Below are 20,561 nucleotides of genomic sequence, written 5' to 3'. Positions count from 1 at the left end.
TGGTCCCTGTATCAGTCCAGACTTGCTGATTTACCAACAGAGGTCAAATTTAATGTTTTTAGTGCATTGCACTATACCAGCAGCTTTTGCCTAGTGCTTGGCTGCTGAGTTTGGACTTGGTACCATACCAGAGGTCAGTCTAGGGTGCTTTGTGCATGGACAGAGATCTAATTTGAGGTTTGAACATATTTTAGTATCTCTAAACTATTGTTTTAGTACCATAAAAATAGAGAAGAAGATCAACAAGCTGTCAGAGCTTGAAATTTTTTGAATCAAAGCCAAGTCCTTAATTAGTGTTATCTTTAGACTTGTGATATCCAACTGACAAATCAATTGAAAGTTATAAAGAGTTACGACATCACTCAAACTTTTTTTTTTGGGTTATTAATAAAAATGGCCGTATAAGATATAAATTTCAAAATTCGATTAGGTCTGACTGTTTCGAAATTTCATACTAATATTATAATTGTTCTAATTTTAAACTCCCTGTTCTTTAATAAAAATTTTGTTTATGTTTTAAACATTCTAATTAATTTTTTGGCAACTACCCTAAGCAAAAAAAAAAACTAAAACTTCACAAATAAAAATATAAAAAAATCAGATCTCTAAAAAAAAAAAAAAAAAAAAAAAAAAAAAAAAAAAAAAAAAAAAAACGGACCGCCCAGAACACTGGCCGAATTTTGGAAAAAAACAAACTTTTTGAGATGCATGCAAAAGATGAACTGCCAAAAAATCAACTCACATGTTCTAATATAGAATCAAATTGTCAACATATATATATTCTTTATGACACAAATCAACTCACATGTTACAGATTTCTTGCAACATAAATCAATTACCATGTACAAAATTTTTCCCAAGTACATATTAATTCTCATGATATATTATTTATGACATATATCCACTTCCATGCACAACTTTTTTCCATCAACGATCAAATTACATGCGCGAATTAATACCACAAAAATAACACACAACAAATTTCCAAAATATCAATAATATGTCAATTTGTAGTTAGAAATAAGTCCAATAGGTGAGGACAATGAGACAATACACGATTCAAAAAGTTATCCTTCAATCAAAGAGCAACATCCAACAAATATCCAACAACAAATTGCTTTCTCCATTTCGCATCCCTTGCACAGCCCCATTATAACAAGATATCAGGCTAAAGGCCTTTACAAATCACCCTCCTTTGGAAAGCCCTTCAATAAGAGTGCAATAGGTCATGGCATCAGGATCAACCCCTTTGGATATCATGATGTCTAGAAAATCCATTGCCCTGTCAATTTCACCTTTATTGCACAACCCATTTATAAGAGTGGTGTACGTCACGGCATTAGGATCATACCCTTTGGAAATCATCACATCTACAAAATCTAATGCCTTCTCAGTTTCACCATTATCGCACAGCCCTTTTATAAGAGTGTTATAGGTCACGATATCAGGGTCATGCCCTTTGGAAATCATAACATCTACAATATCCATTGCCTTGTCAATTTCACCATTATCGCGCAACCCTTTTATAAGAGTGGTATAGGTCACCACATCTGGGTCATACCCTTTTGAAATCATGACATCTACAATATCCATTACCTTCTCACTTTCACCTTTCGTGCAAAGTCCATCTATTAGCGTGTTGTAGGTCACCACATTAGGCTCACATCCTTTCGAAAGCATGACATCTACAAAATCTAATGCCTTCACAGTTTCACCATTATCGCACAGCCCTTTTATAAGAGTGCTGTAGGTCACCACATCAGGGTCATACCCTTTGGAAATCATGACATCTAGAAAACCTAATGCCTTGTCAATTTTACCATTATCGCACAGCCATTTTATAAGAATGGTATAGCTCACCACATCTGGGTCATGCCCTTTGGAAATCATGACATCTACAATATCCATGGCCTTGTCAATTTCACCATTATCGATCAGCCCTTTTAATAGAGTGTTGTAGGTCACCACATTAGGCTCACATCCTTTAGAAAGCATGACATCTACAAAATCTAATGCCTTCAGAGTTTCACCATTATCACACAGCCCTTTTATAAGAGTGCTGTAGGTCACCACATTAGGGTCATACCCTTTGGAAATCATGACATCTAGAAAACCTAATGCCTTGTCAATTTCACCATTACTGCACAGCCCATTTATAAGAGTGCTATAAGTCACCACATTTGGGTCATGTCCTTTGGAAATCATGACATCTACAATATCCATGGCCTTGTCAGTTTCACCATTATCGCACAGCCCTTTTATAAGAGTGCTGTAGGTCACCACATTAGGGTTATACCCGTTGGAAATCATGACATGTACAATATCCATTGCCTTGTCAATTTCACCTTTGTTACACAGCCCTTGTATAAGAATGCTGTAGGTCACCACATTAGGGTCATACCCGTTGGAAATCATGACATCTAGAAAACCTAATGCCTTGTCAATTTCACAATTATCGCACAGCCCTTTTATAAGAGTGCTATAAGTCACCACATTTGGGTCATGCCCTTTGGAAATCATGACATCTACAATATCCATGGCCTTGTCAGTTTCACCATTATCGCACAGCCCTTTTATAAGAGTGCTGTAGGTCACCACATTAGGGTTATACCCATTGGAAATCATGACATGTACAATATCCATTGCCTTGTCAATTTCACCTTTGTTACACAGCCCTTTTATAAGAGTGCTGTAGGTGACGACATTAGGGTCATACCCTTTGGAAATCATGACATCTAGAAAACCTAATGCCTTGTCAATTTCACCATTATCGCACAGCCCTTTTATAAGAGTGCTGTAGGTCACCACATCAGGGTCATACCCTTTGGAAATCATGACATCTAGAAAACCTAATGCCTTGTCAATTTCACCATTATCGCACAGGCCTTTTATAAGAGTGCTATAGGTGACGACATCCGGGTCATGCCCTTTTGAAAGCATGACATCTACAATATCCATTGCCTTGTCAATTTCACCATTATCGCACAACCCTTTTATAAGAGTGCTATAGGTCACCACATCTGGGTCATACCCTTTGGAAATCATGACATCTACAATATCCATTGCCTTGTCAATTTCACCATTGTTACACAGCCCTTTTATAAGAGTGTTATAGGTTACGATATTTGGGTCATGCCCTTTTGAAATCATGACATCTACAATATCCATTGCCTTGTCAATTTCACCTTTCTTGCACAACCCATCTATAAGAGTGGTGTAGGTCCTAACATTAGGCTCATGCCCTTTGGAAATCATGACATCTACAATATTAATTGCATTGTCAATTTCACCATTCTTGCACAGCCCATTTATAAGAATGTTATACGAGAATACATTGGGTACATAACCTAGCTTCGGTATTTTGTCTAGCACCACAGTAACGGCCTCAACAGTTCTTTGCTCCCAACAGAAGTTTTTTATTATTGGATTGAAGATAATGGCATTATTAACTCTATGGTCCTCTTTGAGAAAGCATCCAAGAAATGCAAACATTAGGCTGACCTGATTCATCTGTAAACAACAGTCCATCAAGATCTCATAGGTATATTCATCAGGACTGATTCCTTCAGCTTGGGTTAAGCGGGTGAAGAGGAAAAAGATAGTGGGGTAAGGGTTGTTGGAGGTTTTGGTGTAGTTTTTGAGGTAATTATTGATTTGACGGATGTTCTTAGCAGCTAACAACTGATCAAACCGGTGAATTGCCTCTTGGTCAGAAACGGCATCCGCCTTCTTGTGCTTACCCTTCCAATGCGGCTGATTTGGTCTGTCGGGTTGAGATCGAGACTTGGAATATGAGTAACAGACAAGGCGAGAAGCAATTGGGGATGGAAGTTGTGGTTGGGATTGGGATTGAGAAGGTGAAGGTGAAAGTGAAAAGAAGAGGGGGAATGATAAGGTTGATGACACCATCACCATCACCATCTGATATGATTGATTGTTAATTAGTCTGATTTGGTTAATTGGTTACAGACTTAGAGTCTGTATGTAAAATCTGATCTAATAAGGTTGAGGTTTTGGTTGGAAAGTGATAATTTGCCCTTCTATATATGTTAACCTGCTGCCTAGAAGAAATAAGAATAGCAACATAACTAAGACAGATTAATGTAATGTGAGCAAGGAATTGGTGAGAAGAGAGAACTAACCGAGTTGAGTTGAAGGGAGTCGCCAACTGAGGTCTGAGGGATGAACAAAAGTGTGGAGCTGTGAAGCGATAAGACTGAACGCCTGAGCCGCTGAGCGATAAAAACAAAATAAATGGCCGATGGGGATTTGGGAGAGGAATTAATTTGTTGGGCTTTATTGGGCTGACTGTCAATATGTTCTTGGGCTTTAATCAATATTCTGTTTTCAAGCCTACAATTTCAATATTTAAATCAAATTTACAATTCATCTTGTCGAGACAATAGTACCATAAAACAAAGACAAGTACTTAATTTTTGTGCTTAAAAATCAAATTTACAATTCATCTTGTCGAGACAATAGTACCATAAAACAAAGACAAGTACTTAATTTTTGTGCTTAAATAAAGTTCATAGTGCTCTTATGTAATGTGTATAATTACCCTAGTTGCAAGCGGAAGCTCTTAATTAGATAAATTGGTTCAATTACATAGATAAACCCCCACATTACATCAACATTAGTCCCTTACAAAGATAGATATACTGTTCCATTAGAAGGGACGGGAACCTGTCCGAATGGCTTTGGACAGAAATCCTCTCCAAAGTGTATCACAACCACATGATTAGATATTATAAAATTAATTAAATTCATGCTAACAGATTTGTTTTGACGTTAACCTCTCTCTCCGTTTAAAAAAAAGAAGAAGAAACAATCTGTCTTCTCTCTGTGTGACTGTGTCAGACAATGAAGGTAACTATTATTTTTATCCACAATTGAATTCAAATCGGATAACTCCACAAAATAAAGAAAATCGGCTAACAGATTTGTACTTTAATTATAAACTAAATATATAATTTGTCATGCTACTTACAAATGGAAATATTTATAATTAAGGGGTGAACCGCATGTGTGCTTATGAGATATGGAGATATGCACACTACTACTTGATATCTAACTCACCTTGTACCAAAATTACATGGCAGTCCCTGCACGATCCAGAATTACCGTCATCTCGGCTAGCATTTGAGATCGACAGTGGTCGCATACGCTTGACAATACCACAACATGAAAGATTATACCTCGATCCACAATATTACGAGGGAGGCGTGCAACGATCCACATGTGCTGTGCTGGCAAACAATGCCAGAAGATCATGCCAGTCCAATTGAATGATGGGTCAAGCACTGCAAGCTACGTACCAGCACTGGGTTTAACTGCTAAAATTTACTCTATCTTTCTAACATATGAAATGTAAAACCAAATAGAAATTGAATAACAACACAATCAATTCCTCTTTTACAATAATTCCATCTTGTAATGTATCTTCAGCTCTAACATTATTAGTGAATGGAATTGAGTGGTTCCAATGCAGATTCATAATCCTACATCAATTTTACAGTAATCAATAAAATATACTCAATTTAAGAACAAACATTATTGGATGCATTACTAATCAACAGAGAAGAGGTGATAGCAATGCTAATCAAAACTGGTTTAGACATTACTACAAACACCTCAACTACATGATGAGTATCTTCTTCATAATTACAAAAGGTTGAAGAATTCATCTTGTCGATGGAGAATGGTGACTTAATTTCCAATGTTAGAGTCGGAGTAAAGAGCCAATAACAGTTGCTAAACGGTCGGGTCAAGTGCCAATTGTGGTTGCTGGTGGGTCCGAGCATGAATCATTGTTGGAGTTTGAATACATACTCCTCCATCTTTAGCAACATTAATAGCATCTGTTTGAGGTAACTCTTCTCTATTACAGGAGGAATGTGTGTGGTCGAGACTGGGATCGTACTCCAAATAGTATTTCGAGATTTGAAGCACAAGACTTTATAGAGTATGAGAGCTTATTTGTGTTCTTGGCAACTCCAAATACGTACTCCTCCAAATAGTATTATACGAGAAATGATACCTGTACAATGGAGAGTATGAGAGCCAGGTGGCCTCAGGGATCTCCACATCTTGCATCATACATACCCTACTGTACCAGTATCAGAAAAATTGGTGCTTTCTGAAATGCGATGTTGGAAACTTGGAATATCTAACTTATTGAAGATTTATAATAAGTCCAGCTCTATTAGGTTTACTAATAATGTAGTGTAGTGATATGGTCATATGAAGTTGTACAAAATAAAAATTGGTATCCTCTTATAAATAATTACCACAGAAAAATATATATATAAGAATTCTCCAACATATCAAAAATATGTAAATTCAAGTTATAAAGAAATCCAATCAGCTTGAACGAACTCCAATAGGTGAGGACAACAAGACAATACACCATTAATATAATCAATCTTTAATCAAGGAGCAACATCTAATAATAACAACAGCTAATTTCTTATAATTCTTTTTCGTAATAACCTTCAATCAAGGATCAACATCCAATAATAATACAATAACAATTATTTTCTCCACTCTCAACATGATAGTGGCAGTTCTATCACCACATTTGTCTAATTGCCTTCACCATTTCACCAACCTTACACGGCCCCATCATAACAAGACATCAGGCTCAAGGCCTTTAGAAATCATGTATAGTAAAAAATACAATACCTATTTGATTTCACCCTCCTTGCACAGCCCTTCAATAAGAGTGCAATAGGTCACGGCATCAGTTTCATGCCCTTTGGAAGTCATGACATCTAGAAAATGCATTGCCTTGTCAATTTCACCATTATTACACAGCCCAATTATAAGAGTGTTGTATGTCCTGGCATCAGGATCAACCCCTTTGGAAATCATGATATCTAGAAATTTTATTGCCTTGGCAATTTCAAATTTTTTGCACAGTCCATCTATTAGCGTGTTGTAGGTCACAGCATCAGGATCAACCCCTTTGGAAATCATGACATCTAGAAAATCCCTTGCCTTATCAATTTCACCTTTCTTGCACAACCCATCAATAAGAGTATTGTAGGTCACCACATTAGGCTCACATCCTTTCGAGAGCATGACATCTAAAAAATCTAATGCCTTCACAGTTTCACCGTTATCACATAGCCCTTTTATAAGTGTGCTATAGGTCACCACATTAGGGTCATGCCCTTTGGAAATCATGACATCTAGAAAATCCATTGCCTTGTCAATTTCACCTTTCTTACACAACCAATCAATAAGAGTGTTGTACGTCACGACGTCCGGGTCATGCCCTTTGGAAATCATGACATGTAGAATATCCATTACCTTCTCACTTTCACCTTTCTTGCAAAGCCCATCAATTAGCGTGTTGTAGGTCATGACATTAGGGTCATGCCCTTTGGAAATCATGATATTTGGAATGTCCATTGCCTTATCAGTTTTACCATTGTTGAACAGCCCTTTAATAAGAGTGGTGTACGTCACGACATTAGGATCATAACCTTTGGAAATCATGGCATCTACAATATCCATGGCCTCGTCAGTTTCACCATTATCGCACAGCCCTTTTATAAGAGTGCTGTAGGTCACCACATTAGGCTCATATCCTTTGGAAATCATGACATGTACAATATCGATTGCCTTGTCAATTTCACCTTTGTTGCACAGCCCTTTTATAAGAGTGCTATAGGTCACCACATTAGGCTCATATCCTTTGGAAATCATGACATCTAGAAAATCCATGGCCTTGTCAATTTCACCATTATCGCACAGCCCTTTCATAAGAGTGTTATACGTCACGGCATCAGGATCACATCCTTTCGAAAGAATGACATCTACAAAATCCAATGCCTTCACAGTTTCACCATTATCGCAGAGCCCATTTATAAGAGTGTTGTAGCTCACCACATTAGGGTCATACCCTTTCGAAATCATGACAGGTACAATATCCATTGCCTTTTCAATTTCACCTTTATCGCACAGCCCTTTTATAAGAGTGCTGTAGGTCACCACATTAGGCTCATATCCTTTGGAAATCATGACATCTAGAAAATCTAATGCCTTGTCAATTTCACCATTATCACACAACCCTTTTATAAGTGTGTTATAGGTCACCACATTAGGCTCATGCCCTTTGGAAATCATGACATCTAGAAAATCCAATGCCTTGTCAATTTCACCTTTCTTACACAACCAATCAATAAGAGTGTTGTAGGTCACAACGTCCGGATCATGCCCTTTGGAAATCATGACATCTACAATATATATGGCCTTGTCAATTTCACCATTTTTGCACAGCCAATTTATAAGAGTGTTGTACGTCACGATATCAGGGTCATACCCTTCGGAAATCATGACATCTACAAAATCTAATGCCTTATTAGTTTTACCATTGATGCACAGCCCTTTTATAAGAGTGTTATAGGTCACGATATCAGGGTCATGCCCTTTAGAAATCATGGCATCTAGAAAATCTAATGCCTTGTCAATTTCACCATTATCGCACAGCCCTTTTATAAGAGTGTTATAGGTCACGATATCAGGGTCATGCCCTTTGGAAATCATAACATGTAGAAAATCAAATGCTTTATCAGTTTCACCATCCTCGCAAAGCGAATTTATAAGAGTGGTGTACGTCACGACATTAGGGTCATACCCTTTGGAAATCATAGCATGTACAATATCTAATGCCTTATCAGTTTTACCTTTGTTACACAGCCCTTTTATAAGAGTGTTATAGGTTACGATATTAGGGTCATGCCCTTTGGAAATCATGACATCAACAATATCCATTGCCTCGTCAATTTCACCTGTCTTGCACAACCCATCTATTAGAATATTATACGAGAATACATCAGGTAGACATCCGAGCTTCGGCATTTTGTTTAGCACCACATTGACGGCCTCATCAGTTCTTTTATCCCAACAGAGGCCTTTGATTATTGGATTGAAGATCACAGCACGAGCTCTGTGACCCTCTTTGAGAAAGTGTCCAAGAAAAGCAAACATGAGGCTGAGCTGACTCATTCGCACACAGCAGTCCATCAAGATCTCATAGGTATATTCATTAGGACTGATTCCTTCAGCTCGGGTTAAGCGGGTGAAGAGGAAAAAGATGGTGGGGTAAGGGTTTTTGGAGGTTTTGGTGTAGTTTTTGAGGTAATTATTGATTTGACGGATGTTCTTAGCAGCTGACAACTGATCAAACCAGTGAATTGCCTCTTGGTCAGAAACGGCATCCGCCTTCTGGTGCGTACCCTTCCATTGCGGCTGATGCTGTGGATTTGGTCTGTTGGGCTGAGATCGAGACTTGGAATGTGCGTAACAGACAAGGCGAGAAGCAATTGGGGATTGGGTACATTGGGATTGAGAAGGTGAAGGTGAAAGTGAAAAGGAGGAAGGGAAAGATGAGGTTGATAACACCATAAGCATCACCATCTGATATGATTGTGATTGTTAATTAGTCGGTTGATTTGGTTTGGTTACAGACTTACAGAGTTACAGTCTGTATGTAACAAGGTTGAGCTTGGCCTGTGGAACAAACTAACTAACAAGGTAGTGCCTACAAGAATGAACAGCACCTAACTAAGGAAGATTGTAAGCAATAATTAATCAATGCAATTTGATTTTGTCAAATCTGAGCTAACAAGGTTGAGTTTGGAGTTTCACTTCGAGGTTCAATTACTAAACTACCTTAGCAAGGAAAGGAATAGAGAGGAGGAGGAGGAGGAGATAAAGAGAACTAACCGATCGAGTTGTGTAGAAGGGATGCGCGGCAAGGGCCGTCAATGGTAGTCGCCAACTGAGAAGTGAGAAGGTGACAACTGACAAGGGATAAGGCGATAAGCCTCAAGGCTGAGATAGGATCAAACAAAACGACAAAACTAGGCTGTAAAACAGGAGGGGTTTAGTTTAGCTCCTCACCGTCCGATCAGGGCACGGGTCCTTCAATAATTGTGCGGATTTAAATCGGACGGTGAGGTGTGGTGCGGATCTAAACTCAAAAAGAGGATAAGAATTCGGGAGGGGGTGCGGTGCGGATTTAAATGATTAAATTTGATAGTACCAACACTTCCTAAATTAAATCGTTTTTCTCTCATCAGTTCCGTTGGTGTGAATTAACAATACATTTATTTTAGTTACATCTCTTCACAAATCATTTATCTAACAGTCAAGTTCTTTTTTTTATATAGAATAATTAAGTAAATATATTATTAAATATTTTTTTAATTAAGTAACCAAAATAATCAGGGGTGAACGCACACAGGAGTAACAGTTGGCTCTCTTGGATTTTGAGTTTCATGGAGATCGAAACATTCTAATTGATTTTGTTTTCCTTGAAATTTTTTTTGCCCCTTCTGAATTAATGTTTAATTTGTAATTTGAGTTAAAATTAATGTTAAATTAAAATAAATTTCTTAAATTATGATTGATAATTACAATTATAGTTAGAGAATTAGAAATTATAAGTATAAGTATTGAAAAGTATGAGCTAAAGTATTAATTTTGATCGAGTACTTAATTAATTAATGAGTTTAAACAAGATTCCGATTGAATATTTTTTTGCCCTCCTCCTAACATAACGAAAATCCTGAGTCCGTCCCTGAAAAATTATTATGATTGGCTTAATAGTATATTTCAGGGATGATTTTTATTTCACATATTATGCATTATGACCACTTCTAATATTGTATTCATATGAAAGCACCGAACAACTTGTAGCAATAAATTATTTACCTAGAACCATACATAGAAAAGCATGTTTGAGCTTCTCACAAATTCCCCTCAAATTTACATTATCATCCTACTATTTTAACTAACATTTTACCATTCTTCTAAAATAGTATAACAACAACACAACACTTCTATTTCTATTTGAAATAACATTATTCCACTGTGCTATTCTAATTTACTATTATTCCTAGTACTGCTATCTTTTAATTTGCCCATTTGTTAAACCTTGTGTCCACATATATAATAAAAGTGCTAACTATAGTTTCCACATTAACAGCCATATTATAACTTATTATTACTTTCAATGCCTCCTTGAATTAGTTTCGAATTTAACAAATTGTACAAAACAACCCACTATTTATCTTATATCATTTGTTAATACTACAACTTTTTTTAAAAAAATATCTAACATATTATTATTGTTACAAAGAGAGGAGAGAAATTACACCATAACTTGAATTCGAAAAATTGACCATCATTCGTCACTATATATACCCTATCACAAGTCATAAGCTTGCTTATTGAAGCGGGTATGGACCCGTTAACCCATTATGACTCAAATCTAAAACATGAAGCACTTTCAGATTTCCAAATTCAGGCCATATCGACCCGTTATGCCCGTTATTGTTTAAGTAGAGAGAAGGGGCCATATCATATCAGCTGTGTAAAAATAAATAAATAAAAAATACTTCAAAGTTTGAGTTATTTGGAGGGAGTATAAACTATCTAAGAATATTTTTCAAACACTTACTGTAGATGAATTCAAGCAACCCATAAGGCGGCGGCCCCTTATATATGTCGAAGAATCTACTGAGGAGTGACATCTCATCTCATTGAAGAGAGAATTTGAACTACAAAACCAAAATCTATCATTGAAACTACAAGAATAAAAAATCAGTAAAGTAGGATGGTACAGAGAAGTCCCAGTACCATTCAGGTGGTACAGGCGGTAGAGTACTCCGTAAAGATGGTATATTTTGGTCAAATTTATTTTCAAATTTAGGTGGTACACAGAAGAGAACCCGCTTCAGATTTCAATTTGGCCTATTTAAATCAAAAAATTCAACTACTTGGTACTCATATAGAGCAGTGAAATGATAAAATTATGCTGCACAAAAAATATTATTCCTAAAAGAGTTACAATGAACCACAGTATACTGATTTATTTGATTTCACAAAAGAAGTATTATCAGGGGCAAGTTATAAAAAGGAAGACAATTCCTACAAGTACAGTACACCATGGGTTAATATCAAAATACCAAATATGCCCTTTATTCAATCTATATAAAGACCTGATAAATCTATCCAAGTTTTTATATATTGGACCAATTCAACTAATAAAGTAATTGATATAGTACCAGAAGGGCCCACATCTCTAAAGTAATTGACGCTCCTGATTGGTTTTATCATCTGGCTGCTCTTCTACTGGTGTGATTTTATCTCTGTCATCATTTGCGTTGTTGTGTCCATTATGCAACTAACTTCACATGATTTTGGGCAAACAGAAGTGGCAATCATAATGAAGTGTAAACGCTTGTTGTCGTCATACAGGACACAAGGATGGCAAAGCAATCATCATTTGCATTTGAAGAGAAGAAATCTCCATAAACAGTTGTATATAAGTCTACAATTAAGTAATTAACCATGCATCAGTATCGTTTGAGACCACATTAATTGAAGAAAGAGAGCTGTTTGCAAGGTACCTTACCTCCCTTCAGTTTTTCTTCCCTCTTATCGCTCTTATTGGAGACTTTGACCTGTATAACCATTTATAAGTCAATCACAAGCTAAAGAATTTCATAAAAGAGAGAATTTATATTAATCTTGTGTGTTTGAGTATAATGACATTAAACCTATTTATAGACTTGATTAAGATACAATCATAAACAACTCCACTAAACATCTCCTACCTACCACCATTACAATACTAATCAACTCTTATAATTCGCACCCACTATTATCTCCAATACAATATATTTGATCCTCTATTACAAGCCAAACAATCTTTGTAATCATTTAATTAGCATTTCCTGGATTGACTTGTAAGACTCTATAGGTGAGGACAATAAGACAATACACGATTCGAATAGTTATTCTTCAATCAAAGAGCAACATCCAATAACTATCACTTAATTTGCCAAGAAATCTGCCACATCATTAAGCAATCCATTAAGCAATAAATGGTTCACACATATAAAGCTACTCAATTCATATTTAAATACGAGAAAGGATACATGTACAATGGAGAGTATGAGAGCCAGGTGGCCCCAGGGATCTCCACATCTTGCATCATACATACCCTAATGTACCAGTATCAGAAAAATTGGTTCTTTCTCAAATGTGATGTTGGGAACTTGGAATATCTCACTTATTGAAGATTTATAATAAGTCAGCTCCATTAGGTTTACTAATAATGTTGTACAAAATAAAAATTGATATCCTCTTATAAATAATTACCACAAAAAATATATATATATAACAATTCTCCAAAATATCAAAAATATGTAAATTCAAGTTATAAAGAAATCCAATAAGCTTGAATAGACTCCAATAGGTGAGGAAAACAAGACAATACACCATTAATATAATCAATCTTTAATCAAGGAGTAATATCCCATAATAATACAATAACAATTATTTTCACCTACCTTACATGGCCCTATCATAACAAGACATCAAGCTCAAGGACTTTAGAAATCATGTATAGTAAAAAATACAATACCTATTTGATTTCACCCTCCTTGCACAACCCTTCAATAAGAGTGCAATAGGTCATGGCATCAGTTTCATGCCCTTTCGAAGTCATGACATCTAGAAAATGCATTGCCTTGTCAATTTCACCTTTATTACACAGCCCAATTATAAGAGTGTTGTAAGTACTGGCATCAGGATCAACCCCTTTGGAAATCATGATATCTAGAAAAATTATTGCCTTGGCAATTTCACCATTTTTGCACAGTCCATCTATTAGCGTGTTGTAGGTCACAGCATCAGGATCAACCCCTTTGGAAATCATGACATCTAGAAAATCTAATGCCTTCACAGTTTCACCATTATCAAACAGCCCTTTTATAAGTGTGCTATAGGTCACCACATTAGGGTCTTGCCCTTTGGAAATCATGACATCTAGAAAATTCATTGCCTTGTCAATTTCACCTTTCTTACACAACCAATCAATAAGAGTGTTGTACGTTACGACGTCGGGGTCATGCCCTTTGGAAATCATGACATCTACAATATCCATGGCCTTGTCAATTTCACCATTATCGATTAGCCCTTTTATAAGAGTGTTGTAGGTCACCACATTAGGCTCATACCCTTTGGAAATCATGACATCTAGAAAACCTAATGCCTTATCAATTTCACCATTATCACACAGCCCTTTTATAAGAGTGTTATAGGTGACCACATTTGGGTCATGCCCTTTAGAAATCATGACATCTACATTATCCATTGCCTTGTCAATTTCACCTTTCTTACACAGCCCATGTATAAGAGTGTTGTAGGTCACCACATTAGCCTCATATCCTTTGGAAATCATGACAGCTACAAGATCTAATGCCTTGACAATTTCGCCTTTCTGGCACAGTCCATCTATTAGCGTGTTGTAGGTCACGACATTAGGCTCATGCCCTTTGGAAATCAAGACATCTAGAAAATCCATTGCCTTTACAATTTCACCTTTCTTACACAACCAATCCATAAGAGTGTTGTAGGTCACGACGTCCGGGTCATGCCCTTTGGAAATCATGACATCTACAATATCCATGGCCTTGTCAATTTCACCATTATCGATCAGCCCTTTTATAAGAGTGTTGTAGGTCACCACATTAGGTTCACATCCTTTCAAAAGCATGTCATCTACAAAATCTAATGCCTTCACAGTTTCACCATTATCGCACAGCCCTTTTATAAGTGCGCTGTAGGTCACGACATCAGGCTCATACCCTTTGGAAATCATGACATGTACAATATCCATTGCCTTGTCAATTTCACCATTTTTGCAAAGCCCTTCTATAAGAGTGGTGTACGTCACGACATCAGGGTCATGCCCTTTGGAAATCATGACATTTACAAAATCAAATGCCTTACCAGTTTGACCATTTTTGCACAGCCAATTTATAAGAGTGTTGTACGTCACGATATCAGGGTCAACCCCTTTGGAAATCATAAATGCCTTGTCAGTTTTACCTTTGTTACACAGCCCTTTTATAAGAGTGTTATAGGTCACGATATCAGGGTCATGCCCTTTGGAAATCATGACATGTACAATATCCATTGCCTTGTCAATTTCACCATTCTTGCAAAGCCCTTCTATAAGAGTGGTGTACGTCACGACATCGGGGTCATGCCCTTTGGAATTCATGACATTTACAAAATCAAATGCCTTACCAGTTTGACCATTTTTGCACAGCCAATTTATAAGAGTGTTGTACGTCACGATATCAGGGTCAACCCCTTTGGAAATCATAACATCTACAATATCTAATGCCTTATCAGTTTTACCTTTGTTACACAGCCCGTTTATAAGAGTGTTATAGGTTACGATATTTGGGTCATGCCCTTTTGAAATCATGACATCTACAATATCCATTGCCTTGTCAATTTCACTTGTCTTGCACAACCCAGCAACTAGAATACTATACAAGAATACATCAGGTAGACATCCGAGCTTCGGCATTTTGTTTAGCACCACATTAACGGCCTCATCAGTTCTTTTATCCCAACAGAGGCCTTTGATTATTGGACTAAAGATCACGGCATTAGCTCTGTGACCCTCTTTGAGAAAGCGTCCCAGAAAAACAAAAATGAGGCTGAGCTGACTCATTCGCGCACAGCAGTCCATCAAGATGCCATAAGTATATTCATTAGGACTGATTCCTTGAGCTTGGGTTAAGCGGATGAAGAGGGTAAACACAGTAGTGGGGTATTGATTGATTTTGGTTTTGGTGTAGTTTTTGAAGTAATTATTGATTTGATAGATGTTCTTAGCAGCTAACAACTGATCAAACCGGTGAATTGCCTCTTGGTCAGAAACGGCATCCGCCTTCTGGTGCTTACCCTTCCAATGCGGCTGATGCCGTGGATTTGGTCTGTCGGGTTGAGATTGAGACTTGGAATGTGCGTAACAGACAAGGCGAGAAGCAATTGTGGATTGGGTACATTGGGATTGGGATTGAGAAGGCGAAGGTGAAAGTAAAAAGAAGGGGGGGAATGACACCATAACCATCACGATCTGATATGATTGATTGTTAATTAGTCTGATTTGGTTAATTGGTTACAGACTTACAGTCTGTATGTAAAATCTGATCTAACAAGGTTGAGGTTTTGGTTGGAAAGTGACAATTTGCCCTTCTAATTGTGAAATAAGAATCTTACAATCTCATCTCTCTTCTCACCATAACCTTCTGCCTAGAAGAAATAAGAATAGCAACATAACTACGACAGATTGTAATGTGAGCAAGGAATTGGTGAGAAGAGAGAACTAACCGAGTTGAGTTGAAGGAATCGCTAACTGAGGTCTGAGAGATGAACAAAAGTGGGGAGCTGTGAAGCGATAAGACTGAACGACTGAGCCGCTGAGCGATAAAAACAAAGTAAATGGCCGATTGGGATTTGGGAGAGGAATTAATTTGTTGGGCTTTTTTGGGCTGCCAGTCAACATGTTGTTGGGCTTTAATCAATATTCTGTTTTCAAGCCTACAATACAATTTCAATATTTAAATCAAATTTATCATTCATCTTGTCAACACAATACTATCACAATACATGTAGAGGATACGCATTCGTTTTGAATAACTTCAGATTTATATTTGTTATTTGCATCACAAACAATTTAGAACTTGTGCGATATAAAAAAAGGGAGAATTTAATGTATACCCCTGAAAAACTTCAAAATTATGTCTTTTCCCCTCCAGAATTTTATTTTCTATTTTATATTCATATACATCATCATACCTATCAAGTGGTGAGCGACAGAGGGAAAGAGTTTTTTTTTAAAGAAAATTAAACTTATAATTAACTTCTTTTTTTTGAAAGAAGTGAATATAAATCCACCGATTTTTATTACTAAACGAAAATCATATTACATTGTTTGTGATGCTGGTACTATTACACTAGTACCAACTACATTAGCTAACAAAAACAACGGAATGTGTAACAAAGTTAGGCTACGATTTTTTTTTCGAATTAGGCGGAAGGAAGGCATTCGGCGAAAGTTGCTTAGATCGTTGCAATTTTTTTAGATGGACGGATAGGATCCTCCCATAGAGGAGTAATCCATGGGAACTTGTGAGAACCAATCAGAAGATAGGGCACGGATTGACATTTTATTTTGCTGCTTCTTTCATTTCTGATTATTAGTCACAACTGTTGAAATTATTGCCGTTTTTTTGGGGTAAAGATTTTAACAGAGCAGTTTTCGCTTCATGCAGCTATATATAGCCATATTTTAATTCTATAGTCTGTGCTGCATGAAGCCAATACTAATCTATTAAAATCATTCTCTCTTTTGGGGTTGTGGATCCATTGAGAATGCTTGTGAACATTTAAAAAAAAAAAAAACAAAGATAATGATTTTAAAAGTTGGACGATGAAAAAATAATTTATATTTTGTATACATTATGTATTATACAATGTCATATCTTTAAATTAGCCTAATACGTTAAATATTGTGCATTATTTTTATTTGTGATTCACTAATATTAAGTTTGGTGTCCTGTGATATTTTTAAATAATTTTTGGTTACATTAATTCCATAAAAATTTTGAAATCCACATAATCTCATTTAAAATTTACTTCAGCATTCATATATACATGCACGGTTTTTAATATGAAATGGACACAAACAACCTGTTGCTCGATATAATATGTATATTTTACCTTCTCAAAATTAAACTTGGTGTCTTAATTTTAATAAACAGTTTACAACATTAATTCTCAAGAAGTTTAGTATATACATAGACAAGTATCATAGTCATTGACGATTATACCCTTGAATTCATAAAGTAACTCAAATATATTGTCAAATTAACTAAATTTATATTTATTTCCTCGTTATACATAAAATATTAAAAATTATCCAAAATAAGTATATGACATCATAGATTTTACAAAAAAAATATAGAAAAATTATTGTTTTGTTCGAAATTGAAAAGTAGTTCAATTAACAGGACTCTTTTAATTGTACTTTAGATAATGTTAAGCTCAATCATTATCTTTAGTCGTCATAACAAATATGACATGGACTTATTTTTCTTAAAATAAATATTTTTAAAAGACTAATTTGTTCATATACATATTTCATTTAATAATTTTATCTTTGTAATTTTAGCATAAGGAATTAAACAGCTGATTATGTGGCAACTAATTAGTGTACCGCCAACAGAGATGGACTCATGGGCTGCAAACGAATTGAACCGAATCAAACTTAACACAGTTCAAGTTCAAACCAATTTTGAATCGAGCTGGTTTGATTCGGTACGATTCGAATCGAGCTGGTTTGATTCGGTACGATTCGAATCGAGCTGGTTTGATTCGGTACGATTCGAACTAGTTCAATTTGGTTCATTAATAGTTCAAATTGAGATGAATCAAGAATCAGAGAAGAATCATAATAGTTGGAGGTTTTAGAATGATTCAGACCAATTTCGAATCGAATCAGACCAATTTTGAACCAATCCAGACCAATTTTAAATCGACCTCAATCGAATCGAATCATGAGCTACAAGCTTTTTTAAACAAATTTCAATTAAACATATTAATTGCGAAAAAAAATTCAAATCGACCTCAATTGAATTATGAGCTACGATATTTTTTGCCAACCCTACAATACATGGTTCTGGATTGTTTTTTTTTTTTAATTTGGTACGGATCTCAAAGCCAAAAATAAGTAGAAGATAGAAAGAATTCAAAATGAATAAATTGAAACTCATAATGGATCCTTCTTTCTGGATGAGGCACAAAGGGATTTCAATCGGGGTTCTTCTTAATTAGAAGATCGTGATTTAATCTACATATGTTTGGTAAAAGAGAAATCTTCTTTGATCATAAATGAAAAGTCTTCAATTGAAACATGAAAACGTGACTGAATTGGTCTTAGTCACTCTTCGAAATGGAGTGGAAGAAGGGAAGAAATTCTCAAACGAAGAAATTACTTCGAAAGAATTGAACAAGGAGCTATATGAGGTCAAAATCTCATGTATGGTTCTGTAGAGTGACAATAAAGATGATTTATCTGTCAACTTTTCCACTATCAATCCCAAAAAATCAAACTCTGCCTTACGTAATGTTGCCAGACTACGATTAACCTCTGGATTTGAAATCTTCTCAAATCGTAAAGTGAGAAGAATCTTTTACAGTGGAGGATACTTTTCCGAAGTTATGATTGGTATATATCTAAATTTATAAGAAAAATAAATGTACAATTTTCGTCCCTTCAATTAGATATGGGAAACATATATATCGAGATCTGAACATCTTTTATTCAGATCCTCATGCCTAACCAACATACTTTATTGACCTCATTCGGCTTTTTTCCACCGACTGGAAATTAATTAGTCCCATTAGGCAGAACATAGACCACTTTTAATAAGGTGCACTGCACTGGTACACATCGGTATTGCAGTTTTGTTCCTTCCAAATGCGCAGAGATACCCATTTTCGGAATGGAATCTGTTCCTTTTCTTGAGAAAAGGAGGACCCTCTTATTCTCTAATCTGAACTGTTCAAAATTGATCAAACGGCTTCAATTACATCTAATTTATTTTAATAGATTATATTGATATAAAAAATAATAATAATTGAAGTCGTTTGATCAATTTTGAACGGTTCGGATTGAAGAATATATAGGACGGTCCTCCTCTTCTCAAGAAAAGGAGCAGATTTGCTTCCCCCATTTTCAATTATAGTAATCATCAATTCTTAATGAAGACTCCTAGCTAGCTGTTATTAACACAAGTAAAGCGAATTCGCACAAACAAGATTCACACACACGTTTTGATTCAAGGGAATGGATTTTAAAATAAATCGTCAGCACGGATTCTAAAGTTAATCTAACGGTTACGATCGGCTGCCAGATTAATAAATTTTATCCAAAGCTCATCGGACAGGTCCCGTTAATTTTGACAGTACCGCTAGCTCCTATTCAAAAGCACTATAAACTGTTTTATTTTGGGATAAAGATTTTAACAGAGCACTTAATTTTAGCTTCATGCAGCGATATGTAGCCATATTTTAAGGAAGCGTCTAATTGTTTACAGCCTTTTGTCCACCATTTGTCCACCATTTGTCCACAGCTTTGACTTGTCCGAATACTGTAAAATTACTTCTACATGCTATACAATTATACAACATATCACATAAAATATATCAGTTAATCATACAACATCCAGCAACTATTTGAAGTGGTCCCAAAATAGTTAAAAAAAAATTGCAACTTGCACAACAGGACAAAAAGGTTGTACTTTCAGACTGTACTTTTGAAAAATACAGTTATAGGAAGTTATTGGCAGTTAGAGTTAGTTATTAGCGGTTATTAGCACTGGGTTGAATCTTGTATACTGTAAAATTGAATATTGTATACTGTAAAATTGAATCTTGTATACTGTAAAATTGAATCTTGTATACAGTAAAATTTTCAATTGAATCTTGTATACTGTAAAATTTTATCTTCTACACAGTAAAATTTACAATTGAATCTTGTATACTGTAAAATTGAATCAACAGAACTGTAAAATTGAATCTTGTATACAGTAGAATTTTCAATTGAATATTGTTCGGATGAGTAAGAAGCCTTTCTATCATCTTTTTCTTCCAGATTTTCACAAGATGAATACTGT

General features: G+C 35.7%; 2 protein-coding genes across 3 annotated transcripts; both read right to left on the bottom strand.

Moving 5' to 3' along the window:
- Nucleotides 1-723: 723 nt before the first annotated feature.
- LOC144556552 (uncharacterized) lies at nt 724-9,806 on the bottom strand. The gene is made up of 3 exons (XM_078304937.1): nt 9,736-9,806; nt 7,000-9,550; nt 724-3,384 (listed from the first exon to the last, which is right to left on the bottom strand). The coding sequence occupies exons 2-3, from the start codon at nt 9,424-9,426 to the stop codon at nt 1,186-1,188; spliced, it is 4,626 nt and encodes a 1,541-aa protein (XP_078161063.1). The 5' UTR covers nt 9,427-9,550; nt 9,736-9,806; the 3' UTR covers nt 724-1,185.
- A 1,253-nt stretch (nt 9,807-11,059) lies between these two features.
- On the bottom strand, nt 11,060-15,952 carry LOC144556551 (uncharacterized). 2 transcript variants are annotated; one of them, XM_078304936.1, is made up of 5 exons: nt 13,445-15,952; nt 12,426-12,479; nt 12,081-12,346; nt 11,474-11,573; nt 11,060-11,382 (listed from the first exon to the last, which is right to left on the bottom strand). In XM_078304936.1, exon 1 carries the CDS (start codon nt 15,950-15,952, stop codon nt 13,445-13,447), a length of 2,508 nt encoding a protein of 835 aa, XP_078161062.1. In that variant the 3' UTR covers nt 11,060-11,382; nt 11,474-11,573; nt 12,081-12,346; nt 12,426-12,479. The 2 variants fall into 2 exon arrangements, with proteins under 2 accessions (XP_078161062.1, XP_078161061.1); XM_078304935.1 differs by having other exon boundaries at nt 12,431-12,479.
- Between the last annotated feature and the right edge of the window lie 4,609 nt (nt 15,953-20,561).

The sequence above is a fragment of the Carex rostrata genome, chromosome 7 (genome assembly GCF_964058835.1).
Source record: "Carex rostrata chromosome 7, lpCarRost1.2, whole genome shotgun sequence".
NCBI classification, from domain to species: Eukaryota; Viridiplantae; Streptophyta; class Magnoliopsida; order Poales; family Cyperaceae; genus Carex; species Carex rostrata.
Note: the sequence above shows the minus strand (reverse complement) of the source record. Positions and strands in the feature narration are given on the sequence as shown.

Excerpts from the sequence above, each read along its gene's own strand:
- LOC144556552 (XM_078304937.1), bottom strand. The coding sequence starts at position 9,426 with ATGGTGATGCTTATGGTGTTATCAACCTCATCTTTCCCTTCCTCCTTT. Across the intron at positions 3,385-6,999 it reads AGAAAGGTGAAATTGATAAG|GCCGTTACTGTGGTGCTAGA; the intron begins GCAAGGGATTTT and ends AGAACTGTTGAG.
- LOC144556551 (XM_078304936.1), bottom strand. The coding sequence starts at position 15,952 with ATGGTTATGGTGTCATTCCCCCCCTTCTTTTTACTTTCACCTTCGCCT.